Below are 14088 nucleotides of genomic sequence, written 5' to 3' on the forward strand. Positions count from 1 at the left end.
GCTGCTGCTGCTCTTTCGAGGGTCTGCAGGGCCCGAACCATGAAATGATAGATTGATTTGGTAACACGCCTTTTTTTCCTGTGGTTTTTTTTTTTTCCATCGTTGATTTTTTTCTTCTTTTTGGAAGCTGCAGCATTTCACCAGGACTTGAAAAAGCTCTTGTTTTGAAACCCAAGATTTGCTTTTTCTTCCTATGTAGGAATCCATAGATAGATGAGGGGACACTAAATAGAGCATTTCTTCTCAAATTGCCTTCAATTTTTTAAATGATGTGCCTAGGTAGTGTTAGCTGGATTTAAAGCAAGCGCATAAAGGACTGGCTTTTGCTATTGAACCTGTGCAGCTGGCATTGCTTCTCTTAAGTAAGGAAACTGAACTGAAACGTTGCTTTTCTTCTTGGTGCTTTGATATTTGTTTGAACGCTGAGGAATGTATTGTGCTGCAGAAATGTAATACACCTTTAAAGCAAAGGCGGGCAGTGACTGGTTGGGGGAAAAGCTTGGGGAAATAATTATGAGCATGTGTCTCCTGGTCATGGCCCAGCTGGTTATCTCTTCTTGCTTTTTGGCTTTATTCACAATGACTCATCTGCAGACAAAAGAATAAGCGCTGCAAAAAGGCATCAGCTGTGCTGAAAACCTGTCACTGCCCTTAGGAATTCAGTAAAATTGTCGCTTTTCTGCAAAGACATTGACAGCTTAAATTGCATTTAGACTTAAACCTCAATGTCTCCTAAAGGCTAATATTCAAGCAATAGATGGAAAATCACTTAAGCAAGCCTTTTTCTTTCTCCTCACATATAAGTATGTATCAATGACTCCTTTGTTTGGACTTTTGCAGAATACAGCAGGTGTTACTCCTCTGGAAACTTCCACAGACCATTCTTCCTAGTAAGTTTTCCAATTGCTTTTTGATGTCTCTTTTACAATCTGAGGGCATTGGATGGATTGGCTTTAGTTTTTGGTGATGGATATAGACAAATGCATGTGCCATGAGAATTATACACATGCCTTAGATTAGTCCAGGTACGATATCTGCTCTTTGATCTTGAATTAATTGTGATGTGATTATATGAGTGATTGTATTGACTAGATAAGAATTGCTGATTGTGCTAGGCATTGACTTTAAACAAAAAAAGCAGACCTTTAACTCCATCTTGATGAAGTTTGCAAATTGTCTGTAAATTCACGCAAGTAACTATTACATGGGATAAACACACGTTTCTGTTAGGCATGTATGATAGATTGGCTCCTGTTAGATATTCCCAGTTATGCACACCAGATCAAAAGGATGCTGTTGCTGGAAGGCAATAATTTTCCAGCTTCCAGGAAGGGAACCAGTGGTAGCAGTAATGATATTTCTCAAAGATCTAATGTATACTGCATTTCCAGGATAATAATAATCAGCAGTATACATTGTCTAAATGAATTGTACATGGAGCTGGTTTGTTTTAAAAGATGAACACAAAAAAAAGGAGCCAGCTCCTACTGTAAACCTGCAACTCCTTGTAATTGGCCTGAGTGCTTAAATGTTGTCCGTAAGCACTGTGATTCCCCCCTACATGGATAGTTTGTTAGGAAAGGTGTGTTCTTCTCTGGACACCCATTAATATCACGTGTGTTCACCACCCTTCTGGGGCTGCCTTAGAGGTCTGCTGTACTTCTTTTAGCTCAGTTCCCTTCTGTCTGTGTTTGTTCTGCTGGGAAATTTGCACACTGCTGCATTTTGTTGGTTGCTTCTATGACTGTTTTGTTTTGTTTTGGTAGAGAGTACAATAAAATTAATGGAAATCTCAGAGATGAGCATAAAAGAATGGTTTATATTTGCCAAAGGCTGGTAAGGTTTCCACCCATTGCAGGACTGTCTGTGTCCTTTCTGACACCACTCAAAGCATGCAGGAGTGCCAGGGTCTGAGCCAGTGGAAGGGAAGCAACCTGGGTGGGCTGGGAATGGAACACAACAGGGAGGCCCAGTGGAATCACACGTTATTCCCTGCCCTGCCCTTAGAGAGCAGGGAGACAATACTTACCTGGAGTTTATTGCCTTTTTTGCAGTGTTGCTCTTCTGTCATCCAACTGATTCTGATCTTGCGGACTGCCTTGGCCCCCGCAGTACTGCTTGCTGGCCCTAATGAGGGAGCAACCAGTAAAGGAACTCTGCCAATGCCTCCTCTCTGTCCCCAGGGTGTATTCCCAAAGGAGGATCATTTTAACCCTTTGGTTTTTAACAGCTAGACTAAAATGCTTTTACCTCCTGGGTGAGGAACCTCAGGGCAGTCATTATTCCCTGCAGCAACTGGCAGGGCTTCCTCAGGAACCTGACAAAGAGGGTCACTGATATAAACCCCGTAAGACTCAACAGCTCTGTAGCTATGGGTCTGTTTGAGCATTTTCTAGGTTGAAAAAGTGACAGTATTCCCTTTCTCTCTTGTGGTGCTTTTCACAAGCTGTTACTCCAGAAAGTAATTTATGGGACAGCATATGACCTGGTCTTCCTTGTCCGGAAATGAAAATCTTCTTTGTGGTCCAGACATCGTGTAATTCCATCTCCATAGCCAGTTCTCTGATGTGTTTGAAAGCTTTATCTTTACCCGATAAGTACAGTGTCTATCCAAAATAAACAGACTCATGACCAAATTTATCCACAACAAGCAGGCGTAACCACAAACATTTCCACACTCACATATATTTGAATCACTCTTGGACATCAGGTTGTAAACCAACTTTCAAAACGTTGCCATGAATTGGCAAATGGCCTGGATTTTTAAATTTTTTTTCAAACTTTCCTGCAGTCATGTTTTGGCCTCAGAATAGCTTTGTGTGAGACTGCATCTTATTGTGAAGAGACTGATTGAGCACAAGAACTGGTATCAGATGAACTTAGCTCTGAGGGAAACACTGCCTGATAGCTCAGCAAGTCTTTTGTACCTGGAAAGGCCATTTATACCCTGGCATTGTCAGTTACTTTTTTTAGAGAGAAAACTGAAATCTAGAAATCCAAAGCGGGCCCATACTGGTGCTTAGATTCATGACTGAGGAAAGGGATTTGTAGTAAGTGTCCAGTCTTTAAAAGCCTAAGAAATTGAAATGGTACTCATTTTAACAGCATTTTATATCTGCATGGTAGACCTGGAGTCCAGGATTTGTCATTCCCTGTAGTGGAAGCTTGAGGCAAAGCTGAGCAGAATTGCATATCTGGGGATTTCTTTGGCATTTAAAACAGTAGTCTTTGTAGCCCTATACTGTTGTTTCTCTGCGTGGTCCCTCACTAGTGGTCTTGAGAAATTTCTCTGGGAGTCTTGAACTACAGTGTTAACTGGGAGGCTGAACTGGCTGAGATAAACTCATGAGCAGCTGTGCTTTGTAAGCAGGGGACAGGCATGGCTAGTGTTTAAGGAGAGAGGACTGGGAGCTGAAAGATACTTGTGCTACTTCCAGCCAGCCACTGAATTCCTTTGTGTCTGCAAGGAAATCGTGCATCTGCTCTGTGACTTATCTCATCTGCTAATCAAAGGAGGCGTGCGTTCCTGCCCCTGTTTTCAGGGGATTCGAGCTGGGAGAGTTTCCTCAGGTGGAGAATGCTATGGTAGTGCCAAACCTAGAACATTATTGCAATATATGTCTAACCTCTTCGTTCAGCACCAGTTCTCCGTACACAGTCTATTCTGGATTTACAAGTGTGATTTTCTCTTATTTTTGCATGAAGCTCTCAGCAAACAGAAGTGACCCACTGGTGTCCTTACTCCTTTCTTTGTGTTTTCCAGCTCCACATATTCACCCAACTACCATGCAGTGAAGAGGGAGTCAGAACCAGCACTGGGGGACCCTGCTGGCTTGGAGAATGAAAGGCAGATTTACAAGAGTGTGCTGGAAGGTGGAGATATCCCGTTCCAGGGTCTGAGTGGTCTCAAGCGACCTTCTAGCTCTGCTTCCACAAAAGGTAGGTGATCAGGGCACTAACTCTCCATTCTGCACAGATTGTCAAAAGCCAGATGATATGGGGAAAACTGCTGCAGGGTTTAGAGGCCTAGTCAAGCCAGTTGTGAGGTTTCCTCTGTCCTTCCTCTTTGCCATCCCCAGTTCTCCCTCCTTTCTTCTCTCAGCCCACACTGGCCGATATTTTTTAGGACCCTTGTATCTGATCCAGCTTCCTCTTCCCAACAGACACCAGCTCCCTTCATCTAGCACCTCAGCCACACCCCCACACCCTCATATTCCTCCTTGAGGCTGCTCAGGCTGGCCTTGCTATCCATCTGCTCCCACTGCCTTGCCATGCCAGAGCCCTCTTTTTCTGCTCTTCCTGCTGCAGTATCTCAGCAGGCCACGCCACGTCTGCTGGCCTGCCTACCCTGGTGTAGCTGGGACTGTGTGCTCCACAGCCTCCTGCCTGGGAGGGGTGTGCAGAGAATGCAGGGGACACTGAACCAGCAATGCCCTGCAGGCAGTGAGACAGCAGGGCAGCAGAGGCACTGCACCTCCTCCCCTTTCCTCCCTCCATGCAGAACATTAGGACAAGGAAAAGCGTGACTCCCATCATGGAGTTGTACTGGGGAATGTATCTCTGAACCAACATCAACCTAAAAATGGCTTGAGACGGGGAGAGGACTGGGGAAGGAATGCATTTAGTTTCTGAACTGCTCTCACTAAAAATAGTGCATCACACCAAAAAGGTCTCTGTCTCCATTTTCTAGCTATTTTTCAACATCCTGTCAGGGCTGCAGGGCAGAGAGTCAAGCTGGATCTGAACAAAATATCTGTTCTAACAGTAATTGTTCCCCAAACTGCAATTGAACCTGAATCGTTATTTTGACATTTGAGTTTGAACTCGAATCGGAAACAGAGCTAAAACCTGCAATCTAAGCTGAACCCAGACTGGATCTGACTTAAAAAAAATTAAAATAATAATGTCCTGATCTGACTCCTTGATTTTTAAAGAAAACATGGCCAACACATTGTCTGAAGGACACTCAGCTTATTCCTAGTATGGTGAATCTCTAAGCAGGCAGCTTTTGGGCAAGGCCAGCTGATGTGGCCTGCCTGTGCTAGCACAGTCAGCTGCCAATTGTCTTCTCCCTCCTGGGAATAAACTGTTTGGCAAGCACTGTGGTGAGACCATAGTAGGTGTGATTACAGGCTTGGTGTTAAGCCATTTTTTGCGATGTTAGTGCCTCTGCATTCTTACTGACAGCCTGATCCTGCCCAGAGTTCAGCAGCCCTTTTTCATGACGCCGCAGCTTCCCTGGAAGCTGATGATGCTTAGCACTTTTTAGGAGTGTACCTTTAAAGTGCTTCAGATCTGCTTCTGGCCAAGCCTCTCATTTTAGAGATGTTGGCAGCACTTCACCTACTCCTGTAAGCGTGGCTTGCTGTGCAGTTTCTTCCTGCTTTTCTTTATGTTTTGGAACTTTGCTTCTTTAAAGTGCATTTTATGAAATCCAAGCATGTTTTTTCTCCTTTCTTAATAGCTTTCTAGCACTTAAGCTAACAGGTTGTATTTATTTTATTCTGCATGCTTACCAGTGGATCGTAAAGGTGGGAATGCTCATATGACTGCACCCTCTTCAGTTAATAGCCGAACCTTTAACGCTAGTCATACTGGTATGTTAGGTCACGCATGTAAACATAAGAAGCCCTTATCAGCTGCAAAAGCCTGCATTACTGAAATCCTCCCTTCTAAATTCAAACCCAGACTTGCAGCTCCAGCTGCTCTCGTGCAGGACAAGAAGGGTATCTTGCTGTCTCATGAGAAAGCTCAAAGCTGCGAAAACCTTCGTAGCTCCATTGCCTTGTTCGATAATAAAAAAGCTTTCATGGTAGACATAGGGGAAAGCATAGAAAACATGTTGATGAAGTCGAAGCAGGAGTATGCCATCAAATCGGGCAGTACCATGAGCCTGCAGGAGTATGGCACCAACTCTAGGAAAGGCTACCTGTTCCCTGCCTCCAGGAAGAGTGGGATGGAGTTTACAGTGCTGTATAAAGACATGCACCAGATCAACCGGTCCAGGATCCATTTGGGCACAGTCTCCTCCTGCAGCGTGAGGGATATTGCATCTCAGTTTGAGAGTGAAGCAAAGGACAGGATGGAGCACAGCCTTAGCCGAGAGGATTCAGAGCAGATTCCCAAACACACTGTTTCGTCCCGTATCAGTGCCTTTGAGCAGCTGATCCAGAGATCCCGATCAATGCCCTCGCTTGACTTTTCCACTGGACAAAACAAATTCACCCCTTCTCTCCAGTCTAAAACTTGTCTGAGTTCTGCCTACTCTGCAGAGTTTCTTCTGGATTTGCCAAAAGCACACCAGGAAGAGAAGGATGCTGCCAGCTTGGGAGATAAATCCTCCCACTCCTGCAGCAACGTGGAGGACACAGCTTCAGATGTCAGTGATGCCATCCCTATGGACACACTTTCAGCTTGCACAGATGAGATAGATCTCCTCTCAAATGCTTCCAATGACAGCGTCAGCAGCAACCTCAATGGGCCTCAGAAGCACAAAATCAGCAGATGCAAAGGCGCATGCCCAGCTTCCTACACCAGGTTCACTACCATCCGAAGGCATGAGCAGCAGCAGGCCTCCAGGAACACTGATTCCAAAGGGGATATCTGTGGAGACAGACATGTGCTCCCCAGAAATGTCTACCTAATGAGCCCGCTCCCCTTCCGGTTGAAAAAGCCCTTCCAACACAAATCCTGCAGGACTCCACCCCCAGACTGCCCGGGAAGCCCGGCAGTGCCCAGCCCTGAGAACCCAGATGACCCCATTCAGCTGCAGGGGAGCGTAGGAGACAAGATTCACCACTCCCAGCACCAGCCGTGCTCCAGAAGCAGGCCTCTAGCCCCCAGGCGCCTGTCTTCCTTTGACATTGTGGAAAGGCTTAGCTACTTGCCCACCATGGGATCTAGCCGAGATAGCTTCATGGGCCGGGCTGACACTCCTGACTCCTTAAACAATGGGAACCCTATTTCATATGCCCTCTGTCACAGCCTGGACACAAACAACAACCCACAAAGTGAACTTGGGACATACCTAGGAGGTGGCTTTTTGTGTTCTTTACCAGTGTCCATCTGTCTTCTTGCTTTCCTTTCTTCTCCTCTTTCCTTCCACAACCCTGCATTTCTACTCCCGACCTTTACATCCCCTGACTCTCTCTGTTTCTTCCCTTAGTGTGTCCAATGTCCTTTGCGTGTCTTGCTGAGCATTTTTGTTCAGGACTTGTTAACAGCTGCACTTCTGAGAAACAATTTTTGCTGCCTTTCTAATCACACCGGGTTCAGTTTGTCTCTCAAGCAACTCCGGGGATGGAAGAATCTCAGTATGAGATATTTCTAGTCCTATATCATTTGCATACATGGGAATATCAAAGAAACCCAGATGATTTGCTTTAAGGAGCAGTTTCTCAAGGTCTAGTTGTGTGTGTGTATTAAACTTTTCTCAACAGTAAAATGCCAAATCATACTTTGATGGCAGCGAGTATCTTCTTCACAAAGTCCTTCTATGTCTTTACTCTTTCTCTACTGTTATTTTCTCCCTGTTTTTGGATCTTTGTTCACAAGTACAGCCCAAAAGGGAAAAAAATGAAAATGGAGAAATTCTCAACATCCGATTGGCAATTTGGTCAATGGCAATTGAGAATCCTTACTGTCAGAATGGAAACAAATTGTTTAAAAATATCTATTTTTTTCCTTTCTGGTTATGCTAGATAAATCCATCTGTATTTTAACTTCCTTATGTTGTTTCGAAGTAGATTCAGAATCACCAAGGCATTTTGCACCAGTTGATTACATGGAAACTCCAGAAGAAATTATCCGCAGACGGCATGATGATAAAGAGGTAATGCACTCCTTTATGGCCTAATAACAGTTGTAGCAGCTCCACAAACTGTATACAAGAAATATAGCATTCTGCCTTATATAAGGAAATTTTGTTTGTCCATGGCTGTGTATATTGGAAGTTACAGCAACAAGCTGGAACTAATATGTTTTAATACTACCTCTGCTGCTGATTGAATGTATAATGTGTAGTCCAGTATAGCTCTTGTTTAAAATAAACCTGATAGTCTTATCAATTGCACAAAATGATGTATGGGAGCTTTAAAGAATGTAAAAAAGTTGGAGATGTGTGTGACACGTGGTAGAACACGCCAGTTGTACCACCACCAACACTCACAGATAAAGATTGAAATGGTTATTTGAGTTAATGAGTTAATGTTTTGTTGTCCTTCAAGCACACCCCTTGAGTTGGTATTAATCAAACTGATGAGAACAGTATTTTTCTTGTGGGGGTCCTCTGGTTTTGAACAACAAATGTAACGTATTTTAAACTGTCAGAAATTGTAAAGTTTCTCCCCATTTCAACCTCGAATTCTTTGTGGTGTCTCAAGTTGTTGACAACAGAATGTAGCAGTCCTTTTTGAAACAGCTGGGCAACACTGAGACAAACTGAAATAATAAGAAAGCCACATAGACTTTTCATCACTGACTGTATTTAAGCTGAGTTAAAGAAGTTATGAAGTGATTGCTTCCCAGAAAGCTGTTAATTTTCACTGCTCGGGGGGAAAAAAATTATATTTTTAGTGTTAACTTTCTGAGTGCAAATAATGTTTGTATACTTTGAAATACAGTAAAACCTGCTCTTAATTATTATGTGAAAAAAAGTATTTTTGCTGTTTTCTCCTGTGAAACAATTAATAATCCCTTACTTCCAAAATCCAGCGTGAAAACGCGTGCAAGAGCAAAACTCTGAATTCCCTAAGACCTGCTGGCTTCAAATGAGTTTGCACAGAGCTGAACTCTTCAGCCTACAGCCAGCCCCAAAAGGTGGAAGAATCCTTCTGCCCAAGCACTCAAGAACGCACGCTTCCATTAGTGTGCCAAGTCCAAGTAATTCTTTGGCGTTCATTTACTTTATTTTACAAAGTGTATTACATGAGCCCAAAGGAAGTATGGGAGAATCTGGTTCCTGAAGGTGGTTAGGCACTCTGCCAAGCTCATTGCAAAGTTCGGGAGTTTGGTGTCTGGGAACTTACCTGTGGGGCTGATTCGGGTCTCTTGGAAGTCAAAGAGAGAAACTCCTTGTTGGTTGAAGGGGGTTTGGATCGGCCCTCTGTGTTACCAGCGATCTTCTTAGAAGCTCCCACGGCCTGGCCAAAACTTAGAGAAACTCCTCATTGACTTCCATCAGCCTTGGATCAGATCCTCTGTATGAGTTGGATTTCAGTTATGCCATGATGGTGATGTACTTTCTGTGCTTGTAAAACTAAAAGGTATTATGTAGAACCAGTGTTTTATGTTGAACTGTAAAATCCCAGCTATTTGCTGGGACCTTGGAAATTTTATTCAAGTCACATTTATGGCAGCTTTTGAATGCCCTTAACTAGATTATTTACTGCCCATTTTATGCAATTTTATGGCAGAAACTTTTAGAGGACCAGAGACGACTTAAACGTGAGCAAGAAGAAGCTGATATTGCAGCTAGAAGGCACACAGGGGTTATTCCAACGCACCATCAGTTTATCACTAATGAACGATTTGGGGACCTCCTAAATGTAGACGATACAGCAAAGAGGAAATCTGGGTCAGAGGTCTGTTTTAGTTACCTCAGTCTGCTGCTTGACCCAAAGCAATATTTGCCTCTCACGATGTTGTGCTTTAGGCCGACATTAGCTCTTCAGAGAATGTTGTTTTGGTTTTTTTTCCACCTTCCCTTTTCCCATTCTGGCTTCATTTAGATCTGCTTTGACTCTTGTGCCTGGTAAATTAATAGATATCTCTACCGAGCTGCATATGTTAAAGCATGCCTGCTGAGAATTGCTGGTGCACACCTGTGATGCATGCCTTTAAATATCAGCTACTTTCAGAGAATCAAAGGCATTCTACATCTTTTGCATCATATTGCTACGTTGTCTTCTTGTCTGTGCCTTACCCTTAGAAACTTTGTGTCTTGTTGATCCTGGCCATGTGACTGTCCCGTCGTTTATTTTAGAAATATTTCTATTTAATTTAGAAAGTATTTCTTCTCCTCTTGCAAGATGCTTATTGTCCTTTAGAAACGACTGGAAAAAGTCTCGGCATGTTTCACTGCGTACGGCCCGGTCAGTCTTTCTGAAAGGGACAAAGGAGGAGGTAGACAGTTTTCCTGTCAGCCCAAGGCACTTTTCCCAAGGGCTGGGTGCTAGTCCAGGTGTCCCGGCCAAATGCCTTTCCTGCCTTAGGGATTGCTGCTGGGGTTCTTGACAGCAGCTCTGTTTCCCCAGGGCTGCCGCACTGTGGCGGAGGCTGAGGTGGTCGCCACCTGGATGGAGGAGTTTGTCTGCCCATCATTTATGTAGGTTCAAATGCTCTGGTGCCACATGGATGCGACGACTTCTTATTTTATGCTCTATTACCAAAATGACTTAAAAATTGTGTAAATATTTCTAATGTGGCCATTAGAAAATCAGCCAAGTAAATCAAGTGTTAAAGCCTAGACCTGCTGTCAATGTCCTTTTTGGCCATGTAGCCACTGAAGACTTTTTTTTTAGACACGTCTTTATTTATTTGTATTTCCTCCTCACCTTTGTCTCTTTTCTACCAATTTATACAGAGTACTTGGGTCACATTGGAGGCTTCAGCAGGGCTAGGTAATACCATTAAGAGCCACATCACTTAAAAATCCTACTGGTTTTTTCCCCAGCTAGTAAATTTTGCTTTTCCATTCACATGTCAAGGGAAATTTGGTCCCAGAGCCCCAGTCACTGTAGTTACTGGAGCAGCTTTCATTCAACAGGACTTGTCACATTTAAAACTGTGCTGCTGTTAAGTCCATTTCCTGTAGAGCTCTTAATTACAGTTGTACCAGAAGATGGCACTTTTTTGCCATGATGGGGACAAACCCATCCAGCATATTTGGACTTGTAGTATCAGTTGCACATAAGCTTGTAATAGAGTACCTGCATTCAATTTCCTCCCCAGACTAATGTTTGCTCTAGAAGAGTTTGGGTGCTTTTTCTCAGAAGAGGATTGAAAACCTAATTATTGTTTTAATGTGTTGATTTTTTTGATCTCTAGATGAGACCTGCTAGAGCCAAGTTTGACTTTAAAGCACAGACACTGAAGTGAGTACAGTTTTGTTACTGCTGCCTTGAGTGTTGTTCCTCTGCCTTTTCCCCTAGGATGCAGCATTTATGAAGTATTGTGCAATTCGATTCATGTTTTGGAGAGTGCCTTTCCAGCATCCTAAAGCAAGGTGTCCATAGTAAGGCAGGGAAAAGTAGTATGAATCTTGCAGGTTGCAACCTATAAAGGACCTTTAGGAAAAGTGCATCTGTATCGCATGTAATTTTTGGGTCAAACTTGCCTTCTTTACAGGAACAAGTAAGTGTTCTGCTCTGAGGATGGGTGAAGCCAAGTGAGAGTGCTCTTGCTGATGTTCCTCCTCGTGCCTTGTAAGCAGGATTGGCTGGGTGAGACCTTTCTGTCACTGCCCTTGCTGGAGACGGAAGGGATTCCCCTGCGTAACATCCCTGGCTGTGCTCTGATGTAGGAGCTGGAAGAACTGTGTTAGTCACTAGCTCACTGTGTAAATCTGCCATACCGATGATCAGAAGAACACAGACATGCAGAACAGCAGCAGGCTTTTCTCTCTGCTAAGTGTAGCCCAAAGTCAGCAAGGGACTTAAACAGATGCCTAGCATTAAGCGTGTAGGTGGGCCCTTGACTCAGGATTTTCCTGATTCAGGACGTGTAAGGGTACAGAGTGGTCACTGCTCCCCTGGTGTCTGTGGATACACCAGCGGGTGTTTCTGGTGGCACTGCTGTACCTCTGAGCTCTATTGTGGTCGCTCAGGTGAGTCACACAGCACTACTCATTCTTTTTGGGCAGCACTGCTGCGAAGAGTAGGCTTGGAAGGTCTTTCCCCTCTGCATGAGCCTGGAGAAGCTCTCATTTTAACATTGCTAGGGAGGGAAGAAAGAAGAAGAGAATTCAGTGAAGGACCTGCTCTTTTTCTACTCAGGTGCTAATGTCCTGGAAACGTTTTGTTGTATGTTCTATAGGTGATGATTTGTAATGATTTATACAGCATCTCCCCAGCACCTGTAATAAAACTGAGGCAGGTGTAAGGTGTAACTGTTGTGTCCCTTGAGCAGAACACAGCTCTGTGCCAGACAAAAGTAAAGGAGAGCTTGTGAAAATTGTGTTAGGAAAGGCTGGGTTGGTTGTTTTCCTGTGGGGACTCAGATAGTAGGTTTATGAGCCAGGTGCAAGCTGCCCACAGTAGGAGTTGCTCAAGCTGCAGACATTCATCATTTTAGCACTGAAGGCTGTAGATTGAAATCCCAGTTGTTAACCCAGGTGTGGTTGCACAACCACACGCTGACCAGAAGTGTAATCATTGCAGGATCAACATTGGCATGTGAGGGGGTAATTAGCAAACTAGCTTGCATGAAAATCATGTGTCTCTTTGAAAGGCACTTGTGACATGACCTGTTTCAAAACAGTAATCGAGCACTGCTCACCATATCCAAGGAAAGCAGCCAGTGGCATCTTTTGCTTGAGCTTGACCCCACTGCTGCTGGAGGGCGTATGATTGGTAGGGCCCTCATGGACCAGCTTATTTGACAGGGTGCCCAAAGAGCAAGAGAGTCCCTGCATGTCACGATATGAACAGGGTAATTTTCAACATGTAGCTTTCACTTGGGGTGGAGCATGATTTGTATCAGCAGGGCTGATGCAGACGGTGGTACCTAGGGATTGCTGGACAGAAAAAGAACAGGTTCTCCAGTGAAGTTCTGATGGAGTGCTTGTGTGTTAACAGGGAACTTCCTCTGCAAAAAGGAGATATTGTTTACATTTACAAACAAATTGACCAGAACTGGTATGAAGGCGAACACCATGGCAGAGTTGGCATCTTCCCACGATCGTACATAGAGGTAGCTGCTTTCCTTGCAGGTGTTCTCTTTGCCCACTCCCTTGCTGCCAGTGACCAGTTTATGGGCATTTTTTATATGACTAATTTGATTCTGTTTGTTTATTCTAGCTCCTCCCACCAGCTGAGAAAGCTCAGCCCAAAAAGCCATCACCATTGCAAGTATTGGAATATGGAGATGCAATTGCTAAGTTCAACTTCAATGGAGATACCCAAGTGGAAATGTCCTTCAGAAAGGTAGGACTTTTGTTGTGCTGATGAATTGGATCCAGACAAATGCTGACTTTTTTAACACTAGTAACTTGCAATTTCCAAATGAAAACTCCAATAAGGTGAACTCTGTATTCAGGAAGGATTCGTCCTCATCATTGCAGTGTGAGTGTTGCCAGGTAGGTTGACTCAAGAAGTGCCAACTGCTTCCTTAGGTCTAGCTGAGAAGATAGTTTGAGTGCTGGAAGCCTGGCTCTGCAAGGCAAATTAGATATTTGGTGGCACATCACCAGTCTGATCCTCTCTAGTGGAGATGCACACAGTCACATGAGAATGGTGATACAGAAAAGAAGGAAGCTGGGCTCACCTTTCTTCATACTACAAGCCAAATCGTTGAGCACAGGCAAGCGAGGTTCTGTGGTATTGAAGTGACTGGCTAGACCTGACTGCAGAGAGATAGGAATGGGTTGTGTAATGTCTGTTCAGAGCAGTGTCAGGCATATTTAGATTAAGTAGCAGCATTTCTCCATCTCAAAACAGCTTTCTATTTTGCTGCTCAGATAAAATCTTGTCTGTCTTCTCATTTAATTATACATGAAGGTGGGGCTTACAGTTTATATAAAGGATCTGAAAGTCACTTCGTGTGTCAGCACAACAGGAGAGAGCATAGAGAGACCTAGTTTAAACTGCAGACATGTGCATGTTCATACCCCTGAGAGTTTTGTGGTCAGCCTGAAACTGCTGGTTTCCATTTTTTTAACTGGCTTTAGCAAGTAGGGTCTTGAAAACGTGAACATAACTGAGTCTGCAGAACAGCCCAAGTCGGCACAACATCTGCATTTCCTCCTTCTCTGAACTGAAAAATATCATTCCCAGAGGTTAGGGTTAGGATCACGTAACTGGGAAACAGGGGAGTCTGAGAGATAGCGATTGTTTTAAGTCAGCTGCAGCAAGATTAAAAACATAATCCGTT

At 43.9% G+C, this 14088-nt stretch overlaps 1 protein-coding gene across 1 annotated transcript in view; it reads left to right on the plus strand.

The window, feature by feature from the left end:
• SORBS1 (sorbin and SH3 domain containing 1) overlaps nucleotides 1-14088 on the plus strand; it is a 69598-nt gene that overhangs the window by 41605 nt on the left and 13905 nt on the right. Inside the window, exons 16-21 of the mRNA XM_010155390.1 lie at nucleotides 841-890; nucleotides 3764-3939; nucleotides 7746-7831; nucleotides 11047-11093; nucleotides 12795-12909; nucleotides 13017-13142. Coding sequence (XP_010153692.1) covers nucleotides 841-890; nucleotides 3764-3939; nucleotides 7746-7831; nucleotides 11047-11093; nucleotides 12795-12909; nucleotides 13017-13142 — 600 coding nt within the window. The remainder of the gene's footprint in view (nucleotides 1-840; nucleotides 891-3763; nucleotides 3940-7745; nucleotides 7832-11046; nucleotides 11094-12794; nucleotides 12910-13016; nucleotides 13143-14088) is intronic.

This window comes from Eurypyga helias, unplaced genomic scaffold (genome assembly GCF_000690775.1).
Source record: "Eurypyga helias isolate BGI_N326 unplaced genomic scaffold, ASM69077v1 scaffold26267, whole genome shotgun sequence".
Classification (NCBI taxonomy): domain Eukaryota; kingdom Metazoa; phylum Chordata; class Aves; order Eurypygiformes; family Eurypygidae; genus Eurypyga; species Eurypyga helias.